This window comes from Protopterus annectens, chromosome 1.part0, assembly GCF_019279795.1.
Source record: "Protopterus annectens isolate FY-2018-M chromosome 1.part0, PAN1.0, whole genome shotgun sequence".
Lineage (NCBI taxonomy): Eukaryota > Metazoa > Chordata > Ceratodontiformes > Protopteridae > Protopterus > Protopterus annectens.
Window position 1 is genome coordinate 1,057,784,168 of NC_056725.1, and position 27,625 is coordinate 1,057,811,792.

The window sequence follows — 27,625 nt, forward strand, 5'->3', positions numbered from 1 at the left end:
TCAAGTGAGAGAGAATGTTCAGCCATAGATTTTGGAACCAAGAAGTGTGGTGCCTGCCCCCATTGCTGTAGTATAGATGAGTCTAGGTTTTTCAAACACCCTGATACTGGCAGGCTATGGGATATACGTTGTAGTTCCAACTGTGGTACCAGAAATGTCGTATATATTGCACATTGCCAAGTGTGCTTTAGTTTCTACGTTGGTAAGACCAATAGAACGCTATTATTATATATATATATATTATATATATATGTGTGTGTGTGTGTGTGTATATATATATATATATATATATATATATATATATATATATATATACATGTGTGTGTGTGTGTGTGTGTGTGTGTATATGTGTGTGTGTGTCTTTCGGCTTATTCCGGTTAGGGGTCGCCACAGCGGAACTCTGGTCTGCTAATGTTTGGTAGTGGATTTTTACGTGCCGAATTACCAGCCCTGACGCTCAACCTTCAACGAAGGCACACCCCATTCACTCATGCCTCCACACAGAAGACGCTCTAACTGAGAATCGAATGGGAAAATGTCTTGCTGTGAGGTGACAACGCTACCGCAGCACCACTACTGCGGATATATATATATATATATATATATATATATATATATATATAGTGTGTGTGTGTATGTGTGTGGAAGTAGACTTTTATGATGGAAATTTTCTGAATTGGGCAGTTTTGTCATTATTGGTTCATGCATTTTGTTTCATTGCCTACTGGAAAAATGTTCAAACAATAAATTTAAAATGGGCTCTAAGTCTAACAAGTGTGCTGTATTATACAAGGAATATACTTTAATAAAGTCAGGAAGGAGTATCAAAGAAGACATGTATGTTTCTTGTTTTATGTGTAAGCACTGCAAGGGGCCTATGATTTGAAAACAGCCCAAAAGCTAATCTTTATCCACTACTGGCCAGACGCATTTTCTTTGGATGTGGTGTGGGTTTCAATGCTGTTTCATTGAATGCAAGTTTCAAGGGCAAAGAAGTTTTAATGCTAAGTCTATTTTCATTGTAAGACAGTATTGCTTTGTTTAGCAGATGTCTATTAGTATTTGTGCATTGTGCTATAAAATGTAAAAATAAAATCCAAATAATCATTGCATAAGTAAAGCAGTATGCACACATTAGTGCTTATGGTAAATGGGGTGAAATAGCTATGTAATGGGACATTGGAATGGCTACAGGCTGCAGGGGGCCTCTGGTGCCATATTTTGGTTGTCTATTCTTCAGTTTGCGTTTGAAAGGTGATATCCCACAATTCCATTTGAGTGGATGGAGTTACATAATTATGTACGCAAATTTTATGTTAATCAGCGCACAGATTTGTACCTATTTTTCATGGGCCTTGTCTAGATTTTTGCTGTTTCCAGGTTGAGAGGTATGCATCCCCATGGTGAAGCATGATAGTGGCAGTATCATGCTTTGGGGTTGCTTTTCTTCAGCTGGAACTGGGGCTTTAGTCAAGGTGGAGGGAATTATGAACAGTTCCAAATACTAGTCACTTTTGGCCCAAAACCTTCAGGCATCTGCTAGAAAGCTAAAGATGAAGAGGAATTTCACCTTTCAACATGACAATGACCCCAAGCATACATCCAAATCAACAAAAAATGGCTTCACCAGAAGAAAATTAAAGTTTTGGAATGGCCCAGCCAGAGCCCAGACCTAAATCCAATAGAAAATCTGTGGGGTGACCTGAAGAGGGCTATGCACAAGACATGCCCTCGCAATCTGACAGATCTGGAGGCTTTTGCAAGTAAGAGTGGGCAAATATTGCCAAGTCAAGATGTGCAATGCTGATAGACTCCTACCCAAGAAAACTGAATGCTGTAATTAAATCAAAAGGTGCTTCAACAAAGCATTAGTTTAAGGGTGTGCACACTTGTGCATCCAGCTTATTGTACGTTTTTTATTTTTTATATTTTTCCCCTAACAGATTTGTTTTTCATTGGAATTGTACAGGTTATAGGTCACATTAAAGGTGGGAAAAGTTTTGAAATGACTTATTGTGGTCTCATTTTTTTAGTATCACAAAAAAATGGCATTCTAACAGTGGTGTGTAAATTTTTATATTCACAGTAGGTAAAATGTCACATAATACTCCAACAAAATATTAATTCCTAGCCAAAAATACTAAATTTCATAGAAAGAACAAAAATTTCATTCATAAAATAAAAACGTGAAAGGTTTTGCATGCGAAGGAAACTTATCTGATCAGCAAAGGAGCCGACAATTGATTCATGTCAGCCTGCAATGGAGCACTCTTTAGCAGCAGGAAAGCTCTCACGGGCATCACATCCAGACAACTGGTTTTCTCTCCTGCTCTGCTCAAGCAACCAACAGTCTGCACATGCCCTGAAACTTTGGAAGCTGGCCAGCTGTTAAATCATATGCAGGATATAAACCCTATAGCCAGGGCTACCACAGCAGTGATTAAATGATGAACATTGACTGTCTCTGTCATTCTCTTGCAAAAAAGGTGGGGCTTCAGTGGACTTGAGTAATTACAGACCCTTAAGCCTGATCAGTCTCATCCTTAAGACTATGGAAATGATCCTTATGGAAATAATAAATAAGGATATAGGTAACCTATAAGATTTCTGACCCAACCTAGCTCAGATTCATCAAGAACAGGTCCGTCCTACTTGACCTAATCAACTGAATTGAAAAACATATTTAAGCAATGCACAAGGGAAGAACAGTGCACAATGCATATCAAGACCTCACAAAGGCATTCAACAAAATCCCACACTCTGGTAACAAAGATAAACTCTCTGTCAGTCCCTATGTAACACACTGGATAGCAAACTGGCTCACAAATAGTAACCAGGAAGTTAGTGCAAGCATCTCTCTGTCTCCTCAAAAAGACCCATCACTAGCCATGTACTCTAGGGTTCAGTCCTTGGGCCACTCCTCTTTGGCATTTACTTTTCAGAGATCAAAGCTAATGTTAACGGATTGTGCCTGGCCAAGTTTACAGAAAACTGCAAACTTAATGCCATCATAAGCTGCCTGGAGGACACCATGATCCTCGAAGTGGGCCTGTCCTGAGCAAATAGCCGGTGTCAAAAAACATGGGCTAAAACAAAATGCGAAGAAATGTATAAATGTATCCTTTAGGAAGCATGACACCCCCTGTAACTAATTAATTGACAACACACCCTTGAAAATTGATTCTGTACTTAATGATCTGGGAATCCATGTAAACAATTAACTGTTTTTTGATCATCACATACCATGTATCCACTGTTATAAGGTAGTCCTTTTTCATCACACAGCATAAATCTAAATGTATTGCATCCAGATCCAGGGATATAATCATTTCACCATACTCAGCAGGCTGACATCTGAGTATAATTGCTCCTTTTGGTATGTAACTGTTCAAAGACTTTTCACAACTGAAATGATCTCAGTCTTCATCATTAAAGAAAATCAAGAGCATAAACTGTAAACACTATGCAGACCATCTCAAAACCTTGTCCTCTTGTCAGTATCATACAGGCTACTTAGAGGTGACTTCTGCCTCACTTATACAGCTTCAATGGGCCCTGCATTGTCAAGCCCATTATACATTCACAAGTGCAATGGTATGACAAATATCCACTGAAGGAACAAACTCTTTTGCAAAATAAACAGTACACGGAAGAACAGATTTGTATCACAGAGAATACTGTTTCTTTGGAACCACCTTCCACTCTATATAAAGCAAAGTGCATCTCTTACTCTATTCAAATCTATGTTAGACAAATGGATAGGTTACCAGAACTCCTGCAACCCCACTTTAGCACCCCTTTCCCTCATGAAAAGTGGAAACGTGTAAATGTTCCAACATATGCTTGTTTGACCCATCTTTGGGGTATTCATATTCAAAATAAAAAACTACCATGGGAATTTAAGACTAGGATTACGAGTATTATGTTCCTGACTGACCAATAGCCTAGTTCCAGGCCCTTCTGCTTGGTCTTATTTCAGCCCATAAGGTATTCATCAAATGTATGGATGTGGTGGCAACACTCAGATACTGCAGGGACCAAGATTTTCCCTTGTCTAAACAACCTCCTGTCTGCCCTTGCCTAGTAAAAGATTATGATAACAAAAGAGTCTTTACTCTATTCTGTTTCTTGGGAATTACTGTAAACACTGCAAACTCACAAATAGAGCCATCACAAGTCCACAGTACTCATAAGATGTTTGCTGGACACTGTCTTGCAAAGTGAACTTATCTCAGGAATGAATTCCTCCCTTGCAAAGCTCAGTGTTTCTCCTTCTGTCTTCAGACACTGCTCCTGTAAGCCTTTGCATACAAATCTTGAATCTTATGACAGCAACAATACACCTAGTCCCACATACATGCTATCACATGCAGATATTACAATGGACTCTAAAAACAAAATGGAATTAATCTTCTCTTTTGCTTTCTTATTGAGTCAGAATTCCAAAAGTGTGCAAGTCTTCCTTTCAATGGTTCCTTCATATTCCAAACTTGTTGCTGAGCATCTTGTTTTACCTTCCAATCACAATGGTAACAGTCACCATGGATGCGTGAGCATTGGGGTAGGAGTGGTGGACATTTGGTCACTAATACAGGCCCCTTTGCGTATTAAAACACTGGAGATGAGTGGTTCTTCATAACCTTCTTCCACAAGCTGCTACTGCCATAAATCCTGACAGCTTGGAATATGTATGGTGCATAAACAGGGAAAACCCCCATTGTTATTCCTGATACTGAGAAGCCATGAAGGTTTAGAAGAGGTTACTTTCTCTCAGAAACCTGCATTCCTGGATAGGCTAAGCCTTTACTCAATAGGTTTATTCATTTCCTTCTTATGTTACAAAAATGGTACTTCAACTCAAAAGTAGCAAGGAACATCTGCCATATCAAGGACTGATATCAGAGTATAGGCAAAGAGGAAGGGATAGGGGAATCCTAAGTGAAAAAACTGCTCTGGTACAGTTTTTAGTTGAATCTACAACAGAAGCTGCTGTTAAAAATGGATAATTAGTAGGGCATTCAAAATACTGCACAATAACTACAGGAATCAATTAGAGGAGGTCAAAAAAAGATTGGGAAGAGAGACTGAATAAGCAATTCACAATGAAACAATGGGAGGACATATGTATGACTACCAAGTATGGAACAACGTCTAGAAAATGTTGGTATTTTTGCTTGGAAGTGTTTGAATAGGTGTTTTATACCTCAAGCAGACTCCAAATAATTTTTCCTCATGTAGACAGTAAATGTTGGAGGAGAAAGAGGTGAATGGGAACATCTGTTTTGGGAATGTAATGAGTTGGCAGACTGTAAAAATTCCCTACAGAGTACTCTGTCAGAAATATTGGGTGTGCAAATGGGTATAACTAAGGAAATTATTTTTTTGAGCTGGGATTCAGGATCTGAATTGCTTAAATGTAGTAAGGCCTTGTTAAGTTTAATTCTGTTGGCTGCTTAAAAAGCAATTACTAGAAAATAGAAATCAAAGACTAAACCAACTGTACTTGATGCAGTGATTACTGTAACAGAAAGAAAAAATGGTAGTGGGTTCTTCAGAAAAGGGTAGGAGTAAACTACACAGAAAAAAAATGGATATTGCGGGAAAAATGCATGCAGAACAATGTTTTGGAGGAGTGAGATTTAAGGAAAAGCAGGAATTGAACAATTTATTTAATGTTGGATTGATATTTGTATAAAGACATGTATGTGGTGTATAATTTTTCTGTGTTTTCTTTCATATAAACGTATGTTTGCCTAGGTCATAAGTGATGATTCAATAAAGGTGTTAAATAAGAAAGAAGCATACAGTCTCATCTCTCACTGGCAGATGCTTAGCTGCAATCTGCATGGACAAATGTAGAATTTTTTTTTATATGTTTATAGGAGGTTAATAGACTAATGGCCCTAGGCTCTTTACAAGCCTAGCCATGTAAAAACCCAAGTACTCTTATTGACCATAGTTAAATGGTCATTGCTAGCAGAGCAATTTTATGATCAGCACCAATTGCCCGTCCATGAGGGACATAGGTGCCACCCCCTGGGGTGACTTTATGGTCACCCATCCAGTTATCAAGGTTGGGCTTGAATAAGGTCACTGCGGAGAAATGTTTCACATGGAGTGGAAGCTTATTCCAGGAGAGCGATAATCACTGGGAGATATATCTGTCTCTCCAGCATGTTCTGTTAATGTCACAGACTAGGTTGAGACCCCTGGAGTGAGTTATTGTTCTCCCATTTGATTTGTGATGTGCAGCATTTCCATTAGGGCAGGGTCCAAGATTGCTCTGTAGGCCAAGCACAGGTTGCCTCTCAACAGCCTGTATGATACAGAGAACAGTGACAGGGCTTTCAGTCTTTTCATGTATGACATGTTTTGGAGGCCCTGGATTCTCTTGGTTAGAAATATCTGTAGTCTCTCCAGTTGTTGCAGGTCTCTAGTGAGGTATATACAGAAGGAAGCATTGTACTCACTGTTCCAATAAGGGTGGATATAGCGGAGCTATAACCTCCCTGTTCTTTGATGCAATGCCCTTATTTATGAGATGTGCAATGCAGAGTGTTTTTTTTACTGCTACTGACACATAGTGATCAAAGTTTAGATTGCTATCAACCTGTGTTCCCAAATCTCACACCACTCAAGTTTGATCTTTACTTTATACGAGACAGACTTATGGTCTGACCTTACCAGGGAGGGCAACACACTGGTGGTAGTGCATTGGCCCTCCCCAATGTTGGTGAGCAGAATGTCCAGAACATTTGAGCCCCTTGTGAGGGTGTGGACTAACTGTTCCAGGGCATTTGAATTAAAGTCCAGGAACCTCAAAGTGATCATGTTTGTGCTCATGTAAGTAGCCCAACTGATGGAAAGATAGTTGAAATCTCCCATGACCAAGGTGTTTGGCTGTATACTGACTGACACTACCAAGTCCAGGTAGGCGGTGTGCTTCTGCTGGTTCATGGTGGGAGACCTGTAGCTGACGATGATGTGGAAGGGTAGTTTACCTATAGTTAATTGGACCTGGATTAGCTCAAGAGAGTCATCCTGTTTCACAAGTCTCGAGGTGTATTTGAATTTAATGAAGATGGATACACGTCCACCTCTGGTTCTTCCATGCTCGTTTTGGGGTCTGAATGTGTGAAAAGCATTGTAGCCTTGTACAGCCACGGTGCTCTCAGTGGCCTTGAACCAAGTCTCAGTGACTGCATAAATGTCAGCATTTTCCAAGGTGAGGAGTGTTTTTGTGGAGTGCAGTTTACTGTTAAAGCTCCTAGCATTATGCAGCATGACCTTCAGTTTGTCTTTAGTGGGTTTCTTTATGTCAGAAGTTTTGTTGTTTGACACTGCCTAAAAAGGCACTATGGGGAGGCAAGCATCTTTGACAGTATCTGAAAGCCTTGAGGAGACAGGTGAAGGCCATCTCTGGCAAAGCAGTGTGGAGCATCGAACATGTCTTCCCAGGCAGACAGATACTTGATCCCCCTGGAATGACACCAGAATTATATCCTCTTTAAGGAAATGGACCAGAGATACTGCTAAGGTCCAGAGATGGCTCCCACATTTTATTTTTGCCTTTCTTCTCTTTCCTTTTTCATTCAGAAAGTTGCTCTGTGCAAGGCCAAAGTCATTCTAATAGCTTCATGTTGCTCCTGGCCAATGTAGTTAGCCCTGTTTTGCCTCATCTTCTGAAGAAACATATTCATATGAAGATATTTAAAAATCTACTCTCCCACCCATTCAGCAAACCTCACCTAGGTATCCACTCCCTACCCTTGACTGCATGGTTTATTCACTTATGTTAATGGTCAGGAATGTTTCCTACCATTCTAGCACTGTCCAGATAATTACTTCTGCCAAAAGGTAGTCTACTAAAAAGATAAATTTGGATAAGTAGCTTTGTTTTGCGGTGTGGGGGACTAGACCCTTTCACGGCTCCTGATTTCACTCTGTTGCACTATTTTATTTATTTCTGTCTATATATTTATTTATTTACTGTCGCTTTTCAGGGTCAGCCCGTGAGTAACATCTGGTTAAGTGACTTGCTCAGAGTCACATATTAGGCAAACGTGACTGATATAATCAAATCATGGACTACAGAAAGCAGCTTATCAAGAGCCCATAATCTTAATCTTCTGCAATAGCCCTTTGACTGAGGCTTGATTTATGGTTCTGGAAAGATTCATCCATCTGCTGTACCTAATTTTCAATGGGGGTGCAGGAGAAATTCACTGGCTTCACTGAAGGTGTGTAAAACCTTTCTTAAGGGAACTGTTCAACTTAGACTTCCCTTCAAAGAACCTATCCTATTTTGGGACTTTAATTTAGTTTCGGAAACATTAACTCTGCCACCTTTTGCACCAGCAAGTAAATAAAACATTAAATGTTTGTCATGGAAAACTATCTTTCTAGTGGCAGTAACTTTAGCAAAAAGAATTTCTCAGATTCAAGCCTTGTGCATAAAACTCCTTAATCTAAAAGCTAAACCGTTACAGGAACTACATAAACTTCTTGAGATACAGTCCATTTGCAGCAATCTACATCACACCCAAACTAATGATCTTGACTATGTAAGGAAAAAGCCCATAATTTAGTTGTTATTTCACTATCTCTGTGACTTGCCTATTTGTTTTTGTCTGTACTAGTGAAGCACTTCGCCAAGAGAGACAGCTGCTTAGTTAGCCACTACTCCCTGTATCTACCCATCCCTGTTTATACATCCCCATTTACCACTCAGAGTTTTTGGATTTAGCTGCATATCGAGGTGTCTTCTGCCTGCTTTGGGGAATTTTACAGTTTTACTGTTAGGGTGTTGTCTCTTTAAATTATTGTACCTAATTTAGATCATTAATTGAGAAACAATTTGATTGGTTGTTTTTAATATAAATGTGTGATTTCATTAGTGTATGAAATGTGAGTGTGTGCGTGTGTGTGTGCCTTCTGTGGAAGGTTGGGCGCCGGGCTGGCAACTCGACACCGTAAAACTCCACTGCCAATCATGAGCGGACATGTGATCTGCTGTGGCGACCCCTAACCAGGAAAAGCAGAAAGAAGAAGAAGAAGATGATTTACCACTCAGGGCTTGGCTCCGCCATAATAATCTCCTTGCTCTGGCTATTACTTGGTCAAATTTAGAAATTATTCAGTGGAAAACGGGGTACCTAACTGATTCTCCACCAACGCGGATTATTTTTCTTTGCCTGATTGTTTTCCAGCCCACAACCCTTGCTAAGAACAACAAATAGTCGGTCTCTGCCCGCTCCAATCACTACGTTCCCCTCCCTGCCCTCATTTCCCACCTGTCCCCAATACTCCTACATTTATTCTAACCAGAAACCCCTCCCATCAATCTGACAACAAACCACACCAATACCCCAACTCTAACTCCACCACCACCGTACTATTATCCTTCTACTTCTACTAACATTATTCGTCATACCATACTTACACTCATTACGTGCACTCTCCTTCCACACCTTACATCTTACCAAAACACCATTATTCTACCACTCAACCACTTCCACTGCACTACTACACTCACCACCATTCATGACTCACCCTGTCACTACTCTTCTCCCACCAACAAAAGAACCATCCCAATGCACCCCGCACATTATCTATCACCTACTACACCCAAACAAAAGGTTCCCTAAACTACAAACTAATCCACACATTAGTAAAACTAATGTCCTCAGCCATAACAAAACTTACCCTCAGTGGCGACATCCACCCCAACCCCAGCCCCTCCATATCCAACTCCACTCCTAGTAATCAGTATAACAACTACAACTTCTCCCAAATTACAGCCATTAGAAAGCCAACTGACCTCCTTCTCCTAATCCTAAATATCAAAAGTATAACCAATGAAGCCCATGAACTCCACGCCACATTCACTTATACTCCCCAGATATTATCATCCTGACAGAAACCTGGCAAAAACCTCACATTAGCAGTGAGCAAATTCTCCCTACTGGTTATGACATACTAAGAGTAGATCAGTTAAGCAAGAAAGGGGGTGGCATAGCTCTAATGTTTAAATAACATCTAAACATTCAGATCCTAAACATATCAGCACCCCAAACTGGCAATGAAGAAATAATCTATACCAACCTCAAAATAAACCAAAACAAAACCATTAACATAATAGGATGCTACCTCCCACCTGGCCATAATATCCCTCCACTAGAAAACCTTCTCAATTGGGTAAACCACCATCCTCCCCTAAAGAACATAATCTTAGGTGATTTCAATATTGAATGGCAATCCTGTTGCAATAATCTTCCAACCCACCAGAATTAACAAAAACTCCAACAAGCATACTACTCTTGATTGGATACTAGTCAGCAAGAACCCCCAGTCATATATAGCAGGCTGCCTACTGGATAGCCTCAGTGATCATACCCCAACATTCCTACTCAAAAAACAACTATATCAGGTTAAACCCATCATCTATCGGCAAATACGTAATAAACTAAACTTTAACCCACTCACAGTCATCTAATCCCTTAAAAACTGTAACTGGACTCCACTAAAGTACCTCAGCCTAGATGATTCTGTTCAATTTTTCAGTACTACCTTCCTAGATATCCTAAATAACCACGCCCCCACAAGATTTACCAGAGTCAAAGCCCAGTCCTCCCCAGGGCTGCAGAAAACTACTAGGTCAGTAATGAAAATCAGAGCTAAAGCCTGGGATCACTGGCGCAAAACCAGAAACCCTTCAGGTAGACAGAAGTTCCTAGAATTGTGCAATAGAGTCAAAAAGCTAATAAAACAGGAGAAAATCCAATATTACCAGTCTGCCCTCAACTCCTCCCAACACAACCCCAGGCAATTCTGGTCCTCCATAAACTCCATTCTCCACCCAGGTAAAGTCAGTACCCAGTCACCTAACACTCTTCACTCCTCTGAAAATACTGCTACCTCATTCAATAAACACTTCACACAAACTGTTTTATCACTAGCTAGACAACACAATCCCCTCCACTCCACACCTACACCTAGTAATCTGCCCAATGCCTTCTCTTTTTCTCTTATTCCAACCTCCAACATAAAAAAACTTTTAACTAAACTTAAGCCCACTAAACTAGCAGCTGACAATCTCCCAAGTGAACACCTACAAATTGCAACCGACGCCCTAGCCTACCAGTATCAATCCTGATTAACCGATCTCTGTCAGAATGCTACGTCCCTTCACTATGGAAAATATCACACATCATTCCCCTCCACAAAGGCGGCCCCTCCGCAGAACTCAACAATTACCAGCCCATAGCAATTCTCTCTCCATTCTCTAAGATACTTGAGAGATGCATTCACTCTCAAGTCCTAGACTACATCCTTACTAACAACCTCCTTTCTAACACTCAACATGGTTTCTGGCCATACCATAGCACCACCACCACTGCCTTACTCACTTTTACTAACACTATCCTGCAGCATAAAAACAATGGCAAATTCTCCTCTGCAACTTTCCTAGGCCTATCTAAGGCATTTGACATGGTCTCACACAAACAACTCATCTCTGTTCTCAGTAACCTATCCTTTTCTCAATCTGTCACCAACTGGTTTCACAGCTACCTGACTGGCCGCCAGCAATCCGTTGTTTGGCAGAATGACATATCTCCCCAACTCCCTGTCTAAATTGGTGTACACCAAGGATCCATTCTTGGACCCTTACTCTTCCATTTTCACTAATATCTAGTATCTGCCACCAAAGAGGCCTCTCTCATACAGTATGCAGATGACTCCACCATCATCTGCTCAGCTCAATCCTTACCCGAACTGCAAAAGATCACAAAGGATGCCTTTTCCTCTGTTGAAACTTGACTATCTGATGCCCAGCTAATACTCAATCCAAACAAAACTAAACTCCATCTTCCAACCCACCAAACATACTCAAACCTGCTCTCACTTTAATATTACAGCCAACGACAACACCATTATCCCCCCAACAGATCACACCAAAATGCTAGGAGTTGAGATAGACAGTAATCTCAAATTTGACATTCACATTTCCTTGACCATAAAAAAAGTCCACAAAACATAAGAGCTTTACACAGAAATAAGCAATTCCTCACCAAAACAGCCAGAATTTCAGTTGCAAATTCCCACCTTATCTCCACCCTTCTCTACACCTCTCCAATATTTACCAACCTAAGGCAAAGCGAAGTAAATAAACTCGAGACTTGCTACAACAAAATCGCCAAATTTGCCACCAGGGCCTCCTACCGTAGTCGCCACTGCATCTCACTTACTGAACTTGGCTGGATAGAACTCCCTCATCTCCTTCAATGGTACCAACTCTCACTTGCCCACAAGCTAGTAAACCATCCTCTAAAAGTTCCATCCCTCCAAAATCTACTCATGCCCTATTACACCACCAGACCACTATGCTCCAACCACAAAAATCAATTACAGGTAACCAGAGGCAACAACTCTGCTGGAGAATCACTCTTCTCCAGCTCAGTAGCCAAGTTATGGAACACTCTCCCCCCACAATAACCTCTGTACCATCATGCACTAACTTCAAAGCTGTAATTAAATCTCACCTAAAAAAATGCTGGTTATGCCCTTGTAACACTCCTCACTAGCATCCCCTACTCCATCCACCCTCAACCTCTCTTCCACCCCACTAACTAACTTTGATTACAGCCAACTCTGATACTTGAAAGCATACTATTATATCACTGCTGTAATTTGTGTTTTACTGTAATAATGTGAATATTTGCCATTTAATTATTAGAATATATCCCATCTTACATGGCACAGATGTTATGTGTGTACTCTATGTACTCAACTGTCCATCTAATTATGTTATTCATCATCAACTATGATTGTATTACTGTTATTTTTATACATGCAGCTATATCTATGTCTTGTAATCTTGTACTTAAATTCATCTTTATTGTGGAGCTTTTCTCCCCGGGCCTCCGCTGAAAAAGGACCTATGTCCAGTCAGATTTTCCCGGTCAACAAATATAAATAAATAAATAAATAAATAAATAAGAGGCTAAAACAAATGCTGAAGAAATTCACTTGTAAGGAGGAGAAGAACTGGGATTATATACTGCATTTTGGTCAGTCTGCATACAAACAGAAATTTCAAGCCTCCACTGGTCTCAGCCTTTTTCAGTTGTTATATGGGCAAAATTCTAGGGGGTCATTAAATGATATAAAAGAACTTTATATTGGAGAAATCCAATCCTCTATGCAGCAGGGACAGTAAGCTAATATTGCGGCCCAACAGCAATGCTTCATAGAAGAAAATGCTTCATGTAGTGTGTTAACAGTTGAATGTGACATGCATGCTGAAGTAGTGATTAGTCAGATTGTTGTTACAGAGAAGAAGCAGAAGGAATCTGCACACAAACAACAGAGAAGAAATGAAGGGGTTGCACCACAGGAAAAGAAGTGACATTCTCAGTGTTTTCATGCCACAGAATGATGCAATTGCTATTTTTCAAAATTAAAACAAAAATGAAACAAGGGCATGCTGATGGCAATGCGTGAAAATAAACAAAAGTCCAGACAAGATTACTTTAGGAAATAAGTTCACTATATTGCAAGATGCTATTGAAAGTGAAGAATGCCAGTTACAAGAAGAAAGTGACAACTGGATGCAAAGTTCTGATACAAAAAAGCAAATAAAAAGAAAATAAAATGCAACCCTAAAACTTAAAAAGGAGGAAGAATTAAAATGTTGCTACTGAAATTTCAACTCACTGGCAGAAAGGGTTGCAGCCTTGATTGAAGTACAGATAACAGGAGCTTGATTAGCATTTGGGTATTGCAGAAGGTGGGTGAAGAGGATGGGACTGAGCAGTTGACCTGGGATCACATTTCTGGGGGGACCAGGGAGTAGTGGTCTGGTTCATAAGTGTATTTGAGTGGGGGAGGGGAGTGTAGGAGGTCCTCAGAGTGGGGCAAGCACTTTCATCAACCATCATAGTTTAGAGTTAGGGATTAATACAAATAAACCTCCAAAGCCTGTGTCCAGCATGAAATGGGCTGCTTAAGAGGGAATTAGTACAATGTTTTTCCCAGCCTGGGGACATTTTGTGTCCATTTTGAAATGTCAATGGTCCTGGTCTGGGAAGGGCTAAAGCCAGTCTCTCAGGCCATTGAGAACAAGGCATCCTCCCTGCAATGAGGATATGGAGTTTCTGTGAAAGAAAAATATTGTTTGTGTTAATCATGAAACATTTTTCTGAGAGACTGATTTAGACACATGGTTCTCTGTATAGATATCATTTAGCTATTAAACGTTTTTGTTTGCTAGAGAATTTATTGTGTGGGGTAGTTAAACAGTTTTACTGGATATATTTAAAGTGTTTACCTGATGTGAAGATGAAGGGCTTGTGAAAAGTATCAAACATGAAGGATTAAAATCTATTACAGGCCCCAAAGATATAAGTGGTAGAAGTAAGTAATGAACTGATTATGTATTTATATCTGCAGAAAGGCACATATGTTCATACTTAACAGGTTTTACTGATGTAAAACACTATATACTGTTGTGGTGTGGGGCAAGAAGTTTGAGAAAAAGAAGTGTCTCTGGCAGAATACATTTTCTCAGGACTGTGCATCTAGTTTTGTTCAGGAAAGGAAGACTGCATTTTAATTACATGTCTGCAAGTATGACTACTGCAGGGATTTTAAGTACAATTTTACAGATTTACTGCAGAGATTGAGTAATTAGGTCAGTAAAGCCGAGCAAAATTATTGTGATGGGTGTAGTAATGGTATAACTAAAAAGCAAAAGGTGATCTGGAGACATGAAATGAAATAGCTAACCTGCTAGTGCATGAAGTCTGATTTCTCAAGCGTTAATTGCTCAAGGCTTAAGATGCTGGGAATAGTAGCATTACATTATTGCCAGCAAGATGTGCCTGCACTGATGTCCTTTTGGGGGTAATTTCCCCCTTCTTTGAGTTGGTGTGACTGTGGAGTTGGTATATATAAGTTTGGAGGATTTGCATCCCTCATCAGAAGGTTCAAGAAAGCTTTCCTCTTAAAAAAAATGCTTAAATTATGTTTTTTGGGGATCACAGTTTGGTGATTATGAAAGTGAAGGAAATGAATGCAATCAGAAGATGGCAAACTATCAAAAAAAGTTCTGGCATGAGGTGAAAACTAAAGCATTCATTGAGTTGATGGTAAGAATGTGGTATGTGTCCTACCGATGGTAAGTGTCCTACTTCCTGTTGGAAGATACAAGGAAAAAGTGGATGATGATAGTCTAAGAGGATGACTACAGAGCGCTGATTGGGATTATCTCAGTATATTACAGGGTATATAGCAAAAATGTTTTGTGAATGTCATTCTTTGAGTTAAGACACTGAGAGTAAGGCAAAAGAATAGATGGTGAGGGTTACGTAAGCAAAGGTTTAGGAGGCTAAGTAAGTAGATAGATTCCAAGGTGAACTGGCTTTGTCTTATGAAATCTAGAACTGGCATTTGATTAACATTGATTTGGAGGGGTATATTTTAAACCAGAGAGTTGATTTTTAAGTTTTTTTTTTATTTATTTGTGTAAAAAAAAGGGGAAGTTGGAGACTATATATAACTAGTGTCGCACTTGTTAAATATACCTCTGACACTGTTTATCCACATACTTTAGGATATGTTCAAAGGGTGATCAGCATGTTTCAGATACTGGAATAAGGGGGTTCAGTATCTTTGATTCTTTGGGAATATTACAAGATATTTTTAACAAAGAGGAAAGGGACAGTTAGATTGGTACATTATTCTGTTATATCAAGAGAAGGCATTTGAAAATGTTAAGAATGGGAGATTATAGAGACATTTTGTGATTAAGGGATGCATAAAATATATATTTATAGTGGAATAAGGTGGACAGTTTTGATTAATGGAAGCTTGAGTAGATTTTTCTATATAAAGTGGATTTAAAAGGGGTATGTGCCAGTGTTGTTGTTTGAATAGTTTTTTGTGTGTAACATTTGTGGCTGGGTTTATTTGTTTTTTAGCAGAGAATGTAAATGTGAGTTATATTTATGAAGTCTATTTATGCAGCAGAACAGAAGCACCAGTGGTTGTGACATACAGAGGTGACTTATGTGCATCAGTAAAAAGTCAAGAAGAGGTCACCGGCCATGTGGCACAGATGGATAAAGCTATGACTGTGAACCAGGCAGTGAAGGATGAGAAGTGAGTGGATAATGATTAGCCTCTTCTGGGATGAGTAAAGTGGTTTGCAGCTGGTCAGCTGCCACTCTACTGCTAAGGTGGAAAACAGAGAGTGTAAATGCCAATACAAGGAAGGGCATGAGCTGCAGCTATGCCAGTTAGTCATGGTAGCTCTAGTCCTTGCATGTGAAGGAACACACATGTGCAGGATTGATAGGTGTAGGTAGACCCTGCGCTGATGGAGGTGGAGGTGGAGGTGGTATTAGCGCTAAATAGAAACATCTGTCTAGCTTGCATCTAAGATGATGTAGAGCTGGTGGGGGACCAGTAATGTGTATTTCCCTGTTCAATGATGTACAAGACAGGATGCAAAAGGGCCCCAGTCAAAGGGAATCCAGACATACCTGCTCAGTGGATGAGACTGTGTGCCCATGGCAGGTGATATTCCATATATATATATTATTATTTTCTGTTCCATTTCTATTCCATTTTGATGTCATCCTATTCATTTTTATATTACTCCAATTCCATAACAGCCTGAGTTTTGTTTCAACAGTGCATTATTATTCTCAGAGCAAATCTTTATTTCCCTTTAGATCATTCCAGCCTATTTCCATTCCTTTTCAAAGTATAATGTAAACCCTTACTTAAATCTAGACATCTCTTTCCTTAAATATATCCTTTCATATGCATCTTTACACATGCCCAACGGTGGCATCTACCTTACTGTGTTTGAAACTTGGATTTATTCTCCTAGTTATTTAATCTTCAGCATTCTTTTCTGGTAATTGTACAGCCATTGTACAGTGCACTTAATTATTGTTTTATATCCATCACATTTGGAAATGAGGTTAATACAAATCTTTTTATGACACTGTGGTGTTCAAAATGAAATCCATTAAAGTGGGGTACATACAAACTAATGAGTGAAGGCAGGCTGATTATGGAGAACTCTCAGTATTTTTCATTTCTGTTTTTCTTAGTCATTCCATTGGTAGAGATGTTGCAAAGTGAAGGCAAGACTCACTGTTTTGACAGAAGAAGATGGGCTAACTGGAAAACTATAATTGCATGCACATTATGGTGAAGGAAGGATGAAGAATTGTGGCTAAATGTTAAGGCATTAATGATATAAGTGGCAGGAAGTGACAAATGACAGCAGAAAAAAAGATTTATCTTTAGACAGAAAGTCAACTAAACCCTAACTATCTCCAGTATCAATAACTGCTACTATCACTTTATATTTGGACAAACAACCAGTATTAAAATCAGCTTGTACTAGTGCTCCTGTTAAAATTGATAACAGTATTGTTATATTTGATAATGACTATGCTTGGAAGACAATCAAAAAAGGAAGAGTCTGTTGGCCTTTCACCAACTGCTTAAACAGAATAACACTAAACAAACACCTTAGGATTCAGAAACATGCCTTCCTTGATCATGCAAAGGCTACCACGGAGATTCTGGAAATCTTTTCTTACCTTAAGGATATCTTACTGACTTATAAATCAAACAGATATTGTTTGGTGATAGGGGATACCACTGGAATTCCCATCACAAATGATTAGTTTTCTTACTCCTTACAGGGAACAAAAACAAGCAAGTGAAGCAACTCTGAGCATGATCTTGCATTCAGGAGAAACAACAAAAATGTAAATAAATAATTCCCTGTTTAGGCTGACATAACTAATTTAAAACATAAACTACTTTCATTAAACAAATTCTAAAAACACATATCAAAATAAATGTTTTTCAAAACTATTTTAGTTATTAGTGCAGATATGAACTACTTGAAATGCAAAGTTGTATAACCTGCACTTATCATAACAGTAGATGTTCTAATGATCACTGCTGCAGTAGCCGTAGCTACATGGGTTACATTCTACCAAGGCTATAGTGGCTGTCCAGCTTCCAAAGCTTCAGGGCACCTTTCATACATCCAAACTGTAAAGCAGCTCAAGCTGAGCTCGATGGGATGCCAACTGGCTTACTGACAGAACCTTGACTGTAAAAGTAGCCGATTCCAAATCCAGCTCCAGACAAATGACAAGTGGAGTACCTCAGGGTTCAGTCCTGGGAACGCTCTTGTTTGGTATCTACTTCTCTGAAGTACAGGCCAACACTAAGGGACTCTGGCTAACAAAGTTCGCAGATGACTGCAAACTGGGAGCCATTACTGAATCCCCAAATTATGTGGATATTCTACAAAAGGGCCTTACAGAAACAGATGTTTGGTGCCAGAGCCATGGGTTCAAGCTTAATGCCAAGAAATGTAGTTCCCCTTTGGGAAAAAACATATACCCATGAATTACCACATAGGTGGCAGTACACTAAACAGTGAAAGTGCGATGAGAGACTTAGGGACACAGGTGGACAGTGGTCTCACCTTCAATAACCACATCGCCACAACAGTCAGGAAATCCTTCTATGTGGCACACCTCATCACTAAGGGCTTTTCATCCAGAAAAAAGGAGGTCACTGTCCCACTGTACTCATCCCTCATTAGACCCATTATAGAGTATAACACCCTGTTTGGTATGTACCTCACAAGACATCTGCAACAGCTGGAAAGGCCGCAGAAATACCTCACTAAAAGAATCACAGGCCTAAAGCAGATGCCATATGCTGACCGTCTAAAAAAAACTCCAGCTATACTCTGTGGCATATCGTCTACTCAGAGGTGATCTCTGCTTAACATACAAGGCCATGTCAAACCCTGAGCTGTTGGACATGCTCCACTTAAAGAAATCCCAATCCCTCAGAGCCACACGCTGTAGGGATCTAAATCTTGTCATCACAATGAACAAAACATGCTGCAGGGATAGGTTCCTGACCCAGAGACTTCCCATACTCTGGAATAGACTGCCCATACATGTCAAGCAGAGCGCCTCCTTGGCCCTCTTCAAAAGGAACCTTGATGATTGGATGGGAGATAGGAAATTCACCCCAGAGATCATGTCAGTTGCCCTGCTAGACAGGGGTCCAGGCAAGTAAATATTTTGTGAAGAAATATCCAGGGCATTGTTATGGCTAGGCTTGTATAGGCCCTAGGTTCGATAGCATAGTACCAACCTATGAACTAAAAGACAAGTTTGGGTGCAAAGCCCTTCAGAGCTTTCCCGCCAGCAGAAACAGTTAGGCCGAGCCCTGAAAGGCCTATGCTAGGAACAACAAAACATAAATGTCCACACTTTGGCATAAAGAAAAAAAACAAAAAAAAAATGGGGATAGAGGGAGGGAGCAGCTACTGTAGCAGTGATCATTTAAACATCTATTGCTACGGTAAGTTTACTTACACAACTGTACTATGTTTATCATCTTGATCTCTGCTGCAGTAGCCTTAGCTATATGAGTAGATTACCAGAGCTAACTATATTTGGGAGGTGGAAGGAGAAGAGTCCAGGAACCTCTGGGGATTGGCCCTACCATAGCTTGAGCTGGACCTAGAGAAGGAATCAAGCTTACAGTGCATTGTAAAAGTATGTACAGAGGACCAAGTAGCAGCATCTTGTATATTATTAGAATCCAGCCCTTTCCAAAATGCCATAGATGATGCCAAGGCGCTTGTAGAGAGGGCTTTGACCCTGCCTGGGATATATTTGTTATAATGGGTCTAACAAAAGGTAATTGCCTTAGACAACCATTTAGAAATAATCTGTCTTGATGCAGGTTGTCCCTTCTTCCTGCCTTCACAAGAAATAAACAATTGATGCGAAGATCTGAGAGATATCATTCTGTAAGTATAGTACCTTAGTTGTCTGTGGAATTCAAGATTCAGTAAAGAAAGCAAGGAGATGAATACTTTGGCTTAAAGTAAACTTGGATATCACTGCAGGCATAAAAGAAGGATACGTTTTCAAAAATATCTCACCATAAGAGCTTGTAAATCAGATACCCCTCTTGTAGAGGACACAGCAATCAGTAAAACTGCTTTCCATGTTAAGAACCTCAAGTCAGACAGATTTGCAGGTTCAAATGGAGCAAATGTTAGCTTCTCTAACACAAAATGAAGATCTGAAGGAGGGGCAATCTGTTTATTTGACAGCCTCTTATGCAAAACTCCTTTCAAGAACATTTTGACATGAGACTGTCTTAAAAGAGGAGGATCTATGGGGCTGGCATGCTGAAATGGCCGATAAATGAACCTGGATAGAGGAATAAGAAAGACTATAGCATGGTAATTCACACAAATATTGTAAATCCAGAGAAAAAACAGCCTCCGAATGGGTGCTGGCTATGTTGTTGGCACCAACTAAAAACCCAATATATGATTTCCTAGCAGCAGGTTTTCTTGCCTTTATCAGTACTTGCTGCACACCCTCAGTAAACAGATGTCTAAAAGGAATTAGGACCTTCTCCTCCAGGCAGTCAAATGAAAATGATTGATGCCACAGTGTAGCAAATATCCCTGTTCTTGTGTGAGCAGATCCAGTTTGAGGAAGCATTTGGTAATTACCCCTGGCCATTCCGATAGAAGAGAAACCACAGCTGGCTAGGCCAGAAGAGGGTCACCACAATGACCTTGAGGATTCCTTCTGAATCTTCAGAAGTACCCTGGATAGTAGTGGAAAGGGTAACCCCTTCAACCCCCCTCTCTGATCCATTTCTCAGTCCCCCTATATACCCTCCTTTCCCCCTACTTACTCATCTCACCTATTCTCTCTATTACCCTTCACTCTCTCTCTCTAACTCTACTACCCTTACTCTCTCTAGCTTCTTTGTTCTCCTATATGATTTCTCCTACTTAAACTACAGCCTAGACTCAGTGTTTTTCTCCCTTGAACCTCCCTCTAACAACATCACAATTCCTATTTATTTGCTTTCCCTTACTCTCTAACTATAACATTCAGCTCCTCGCTAATTGTACTCCTCTAAAATCTAACTTGGAAAGATTTCACACAACTCCTTCCTAACAACTTGCTTCAATATAAAATAACCACCTTAACTTGTCTAGTAAGTTAATAACCCGAAACCCATTATTTCCTAGCCTGATGAATTCCACTATAGCGTCTTCTGTGTGGCGACATGCGTGAATGGGCATTCTTTCATTGAAGTTTGTGCGTTAGGCCCGGCAAGCCAGCACGTAAAACTCTACTGCCAATCATTAGCGGACCGGTGTTCCGCTGTGGTGACCCCTAACCGGGAAAAGCCGAAAGACACAAACAAACAATTGTATAGCTGCTCACTTTGTTTTCTGTATCACACCTTAATTGTATTCTGTAAAATGTATATGATAATTCTCTAAATTGCAATGTATTAATCTGATGCTAATCTTCATGTATTACTGTATCTCAATTGTATTTATATTCTGAAATATTTGTATAAACTATGTCTACATTGCATTGTATTAACCTACAGCTTTTCTCCTCAGGTCTCTGCTGAAAATGGGCACTCACTCAGCCAGACCAAATTGATAAACAAATGTCAAATAAATAAATAAATAAAAAGCATACAAGAACATTCCTGTCCAAAGAAAAGAAGACATCTGTCTTTCAGGCCTTCTTCCATAGAGTCCTGAAACAGAATCTTGCCAGTTTATTGTTCAAAAAGAAGACAAAAAGTTCTACTTGAGGAACTCTCCACAGATGGATCAAAGGTTGGAAGACCACCCCCCCCCCAATCTAGTTACCATTCATGAGGGTCTGCCATGATCCTGTTCAGCTTGCCTGCCACACAGTTTTGCTCTGACAGAATGCACAGTGAGATTGTGCCATAAAGCAATATTCCAAGATAACACAGCTAGTCTGCAAAGTGGGTATGATCTGGTCCCTTCTTGCTTGGTGATGTACCACATGGCAGTGGTTTTGCCTGAAACCACTTTGAAAAGGTCCCAGGTGCCAAAGATGCTTCAGAGATTTGAGTGCCTCGATCAAGACAAGCATCACCTATATATATATATATATATATATATATATATATATATATATATATATATATATATATTTATATATATATATATTTATATATATATTATATACACATATGCTTGTGTCTGTCCTTGGTGTCCCATAACCTTGCACTTTTATACCTCATGTAACTGCTCCTCCAGCAAAGTCCAAAGCATGTGTCGGTGACTGACTGGTTTGGAGCAAGGAAGAAGATAAGGATATTCACCAAAATATTTCTCTTCTGACAACCCCCAGCACTGGGATTTAAAAAGCTAAAGGTTGCTGCTGCTGGGACCATAGATATTTCAGATACCACTGTATCTTTCTCATGTGGTGTCTTGCTATAGGTATTATGATAATCATAGAGACCCAATATCCTGAGGTACTCCCTCACAGTGACTAAAGTCTGAGTGGAAAACACTGGAAATATATGTAAATAGGGATCCATTTTCCCTGTAGGAGAAAAGCTCTTTGAACTAAGGTGTATAGTTCACACCCTAGGAGCACAATCCTGTGTGAGGAAGTCAGGAAAGACAAAATGATCCCAGCTTATGTAAGAGATCTCTCACCCAAGAGGCACTTTGAAAAAGACTCTGTAAAGATAAGCAAGTCATCTAAATATGGAAAACGTGGATAGCCTGTGGCCTGCAATGTGCTATAACTAGAGCTAGACACTTTGTGGACACTCTTGATGCAGTGGATAGTCCAAAGGTTAATGTAGAGAACTGATAATGATCTAAACATACAACAGCTTAAGAAATGTCTGAAGTCTGGATGAATTGGAATGTGATAAGCATCGTATAAGTGTAGTGTTACCAAGAAACTTGAAAGAATAAGAATAAGACAGGTTGTGAAGTGACTTCATTTTAAATTAGGGCACTATCCCAAACAGGTTAAGGAAAAAAAAATACCCACAACTGGTCTCCAAGTATTTTCTTTCTTTGACAAGGGATAAAAACCCTTCCCCGCCTGTGAAGGAGGAACTGCTTCAATCAGTCCTTAGGACAGCATGTGATAAAAAACAGGTGGAAACAAGAGTCTCATCTGGAGGATGAGAAATGACCCCTTGAAAGGAGGAATTTCCTCCCACTTCCATCTGTAACTTTGATGAATGAGATTTTGAACCCACTGGTATGAAGCTATCTGTTTCCAAACAGAAAACTGGAGAGTAAGACTTTCTGGAAGAAAAAGGGGGCCATGGTGAGAATAGGTCACAATGTCTCTTGAACAGTCACTCGGGTATATCGGATTGTCCTTTGTTTTTAAAGGTTAGAGACTTCTTTTTGGAATCCCTTTGCCATTTCTTCTCAAACATCTGTTTACCTGAACTATGTTGAGACTGTTTGTTCTGTTTTATGCCAAAAATGGATAAGAAGAAATAAAATCTCTAAAACAATTTGGAAAAGGAGAGCTGACAAATCCTAGAGACTCCCTGGATCAGCTTACTCCTTTCTTTTTGATCCCTTCTGCAGTAGTAGGGCCAAACACTAAATCTCTATCCAAGGGAGAATTTAAATCTCATTTTTAATGTCATCTGGAAGGTTCTAACAATCCAGTCTTGCAAACCTCCTTAAATCAGTACCAGTGGCCATAGCCTGGAAGAAGTATCAGAGCCATACACACTGCAAACAAATTATTTAAAGCTGACTTTTCCTCAAAAGAAGAAACTGTATGTAAAACATTCCTCATACTTTTTAGTATGTCAGAACAATATTTAACATATGAACCATTCCATTCAACATTCTAAAAACCAATGGTGCAGAAGTATACTCTTTTCCCCATACCTATAAATCATTTTTCCATCTTATCAAAAAGAGTAGGGTTGGAATTAAGTGGTTAGCAGCAGTGGGCTCAATTAAAGCTATAGCTACTGGGTCAGGTTTGGAAACAATGTGACAAAACAGGAGGAATGGGTGTAGATTCTGGAAAATCCTTCTGTAAAAACTCATAAAATTTTCTGAGGGACTGAGAAACGTAGGTGTTTTCCCACTGAAAACACCAGCACATTTTATAAATAGTCTTAGAGAAAGATAAACCCCCACAGTGAGAAAGAAACAGAAACAGAGCTCTCCTCTGAGTTTGAATCAGAAATCTGAAGGAAAACCCTGAATCTGTCCCTGTATCTTCATGCTCAAATTCAGAATCTTGAATATCTTCAGAAAAAGAGGAATCTCTTTTTCTTTTACCAGAAACTACTTTACATGAAAGAGCAATAGCCTGAATTAAACCCTGAGCCAGACCTAGTAAACTACTCATGTCTAAAGAAATTTGAAGAGGAGTAGATATATCCTTGATTTTCTGTTTCTTTCTAACAGGAAAAATAGGGCCCACAGTGTTACTAATGGCAGCAGCTGCTTCCCTAGGGATGGATTAGCATACTGGCACAACAGGGAAGCCTTCATTGTTCTCTCTCCCAGGAGTAACAACAGTGGCTCTGCCTTGCTCACTGAGGGGATTCCAACAGCCCCTGAGAACATGGCTAACCCCTGGCCCATAGTGACTGTAGTGCTACGCCAGAGGGATCCACTGTAAAAGATGAGTGGTCTGAGGTACAACAAATGGCCACAACAGTCACCCACCTGCAATTGAGGTTAATTCCTAGCCTGCTATAGTGGCAAAGGCTGGTTGATTAACTTTTTCTTTTTGTGACTAGAAGAAGGACTGACCATGGGAACCAGTACTTGGTTCCATGGTCAAGCCAAAAATGGTGTCTTTTTCCTGGGGAAGACAAGCGGCAAATGCCAGTAAAACTATCAATCCACAAAAGCTACTTTTTTGACAGAGAAAAACACAATAAAACCACTTTCAAACACTATACTACCCCCACCAGAGAAAAATAAAACATTTTCTCCACAGACAATATGTTTTTGGTTAGTTAACAATACATTTAAACTTACAGTCTCAAGAAAGCCCATTAAAACACAACACTCAGCCTTAAAATAACTTTCCTGATGAAGAAAGTGGGCAGCACAATGGTGCAGTGGTTAGTGTTGTTGCCTCAAGAGGTTCTCCAGTTCAATTCTCAGCTGGGGTGCCTTCTGTGCAGAGACTGCATGCCCTCGCTGTGCTTGCGTGGGTCTCCTCTGGGTGCTCTGGTTTCCTCCCACATTCTAAAGACATGTAGTAGGTGGACTGGACACACTAAATTGGCCATAGGTATGAGTGTGTGTGTGAGTGTAGTGTGCCAGACGGCATGAGCATACATGATAGAAAGGTTGTGCAATGGGATAGCAATCCAACCCCGTAAAAATAGTAACCGCTATGGAAACAATGAGTGCTGGAGAGTGCTGAATGGCACTAAAATGGACTGAGAGAGACAGAGAAGAAGAAAGTAATAAAACATCAACACATTTAAGAAAATGGAAGTTTTTTAACCAAAGGGAACTTATCTGCCCAGCAAAGGAAAGCACAAGCTGAATGTCGATCTTCAAAATCCTCAGAGGAGCATACTCTTCAGCGGCAGTAAAGCTCTGAAGGGCTTTGAACCCACACTTGTCTTTTAGTCAGCTCAGCTCATTCTGCTTGACAGTTTGGGCTTGTGGAAGGTGCCCTGAAGCTTTGGAAGCTGGCTGGCCATTACATCCTTGGCAGGCTATAACCATATAACTAAGGCTAAGGCTACTGCAGCAGTGATCAATATGATAAACATCCATGTTTTTAATATTCCTGTGATCTCATAATGACTTAAATGTACTTTGGAACATGAGGATTGAATGAGCTACACTTTTTTTTTAAGTCAAACACTGCATTTTTAATAGGACAGCAATGATTATGTTACAATGCAGGATGTGTTGGTAAAACAGTGGGCTATATAACCATACCTTTCATGTGATTCACAGCTAAACTGTTTGCAGTAGAACGAGCAGTGTGGAGTCGAGCAGATGGCAAGGATACTGAAACAAAGTTCCCTAAAAAAGAAAGACGAAGGAAATGTTTATATCATCCAAGTTAACGAGTATCAGTTCAAAATTCATTTCAGATGTGGTTATTCTTCTTTTTATTTATTTATTTTGCCACCATCTGGCTGTAGTGAAGATATACCATTAACTATGACAGAGTCTGGCAAGCACCGCCTATATCAATTTATTTTTTATTAAACAATTCAAGCTAAAAAGGCAAATAAATGTTTTCTTCTCTCAGAGTCACTCTTCCTCTGTGTCTAAAACAGTTTTTGTTATGGTATCTGAACTGTGCAGTATACACCGACATCACCGCAGACTGTGGGCTTCACACTCTGCAAATAACAGAAGTGCCAACAAACACCAGTAACTAAAAGGCAGCAGGTTAACAGAATACAACCTTTTATACACTTGCATAAGGAAACCTCTGGGATGCTGCCTGTTAGGAGGGTGATGCTTAAAATATGAAAAGTTTGGAAAGACTAGCAACAACACAGGGTGCAAAACAATTGGTAATCAGAATATAACAAAACAAGGATCTGCACCCTCACCAAGCAAAGAGTATCCCACTAGAATACTCTTTTTAGAAAGCGACTTCCTTCAGAAATGTCCTTATGCACATTAAAACAAACACTTCAAAGACAACTGTAGATAAGAAACCACTGCTGGATGTTATACTTTGTAACACCTATTATGGCCACCCACTGCATCCACATTCTGCCTCACTCCCTGCCAAACCTTGCCCATATACATCTTGCCTGCCATATATTTGCCAGAAAACATGTGCTATGTATGGAAGGGCCCTGCAGTAACACCTTATTTTCATAGTTTGTGAACTTTTCCAGCCATTGCCTTTCGCATCCCATGACAAGCCCTGCACACTTGTGGATAAACATTTCAAAAACTGCATTTGTCAGGTAGTCCATAGAAGTCATACCCCTATGGCCATATGCTCTATTCCCCTAAGTCTGCAGCTGGTTAGCAGGTTTCTGTATTTCTGCATATATGCCCTCAACACAAGTACACACTGCTTTTATAGCGTTGGATTCCCAACACCCATCCCTGCATCTGCATATTGGCCTCATGCAGAGTCTTTCACACCTTGTTATCCCATCACCATTATGAAGCATTGCCATACCTACCTACCTTTAGGTACAGGGGCCATCATGTCCTTTGTGTCCTCTTCTTTCATATGCGCCTACGACACACAAACACACACTGCACCACAACCACAGCTGGACAAGACAGTGGCGTGCAGTTTATAACCCATCACACATATCACAGGTGTTGCGTACACTACTGGGATCCATTATCAGGTGAGTACTCTGCCTTCAGTATTTATATACCTACTTCCAAAGACATAGTATATGTATAATCTTTTATTCCACTGATTTTTGTCTGTAAGCGTTTCATGCAAAGTGTCATGCACACTTCATATTGCACTAATAATGGTCTTGTAGTATGGTGGTTATATTATTGAGTCAATTTAGTGCCAATATCTCTGATTCATACCTAGAATGCAATGTACCACCCAGCCCAGTCAATGGTAGCCTTGCCTTTACTGCTCTATAGAAACATGTGATTATGACCAGTATGTACATGTACACAGCTTCTGTGAACCCATAGCATCATGGTAGTGCACTAATGAGTCTGGGCTTACCCTGCTGCAGCAGCACTATATCATGCATGCCACATGAA

The 27,625-nt window shown here is 39.9% G+C and overlaps 1 protein-coding gene across 1 annotated transcript in view; it reads right to left on the minus strand.

Moving 5' to 3' along the window:
• The window catches only part of LOC122799665, a 1,990,791-nt gene that overhangs the window by 1,755,992 nt on the left and 207,174 nt on the right, over window positions 1-27,625 (minus strand). Inside the window, exon 5 of the mRNA XM_044068913.1 lies at window positions 25,850-25,936. Coding sequence (XP_043924848.1) covers window positions 25,850-25,936 — 87 coding nt within the window. The remainder of the gene's footprint in view (window positions 1-25,849; window positions 25,937-27,625) is intronic.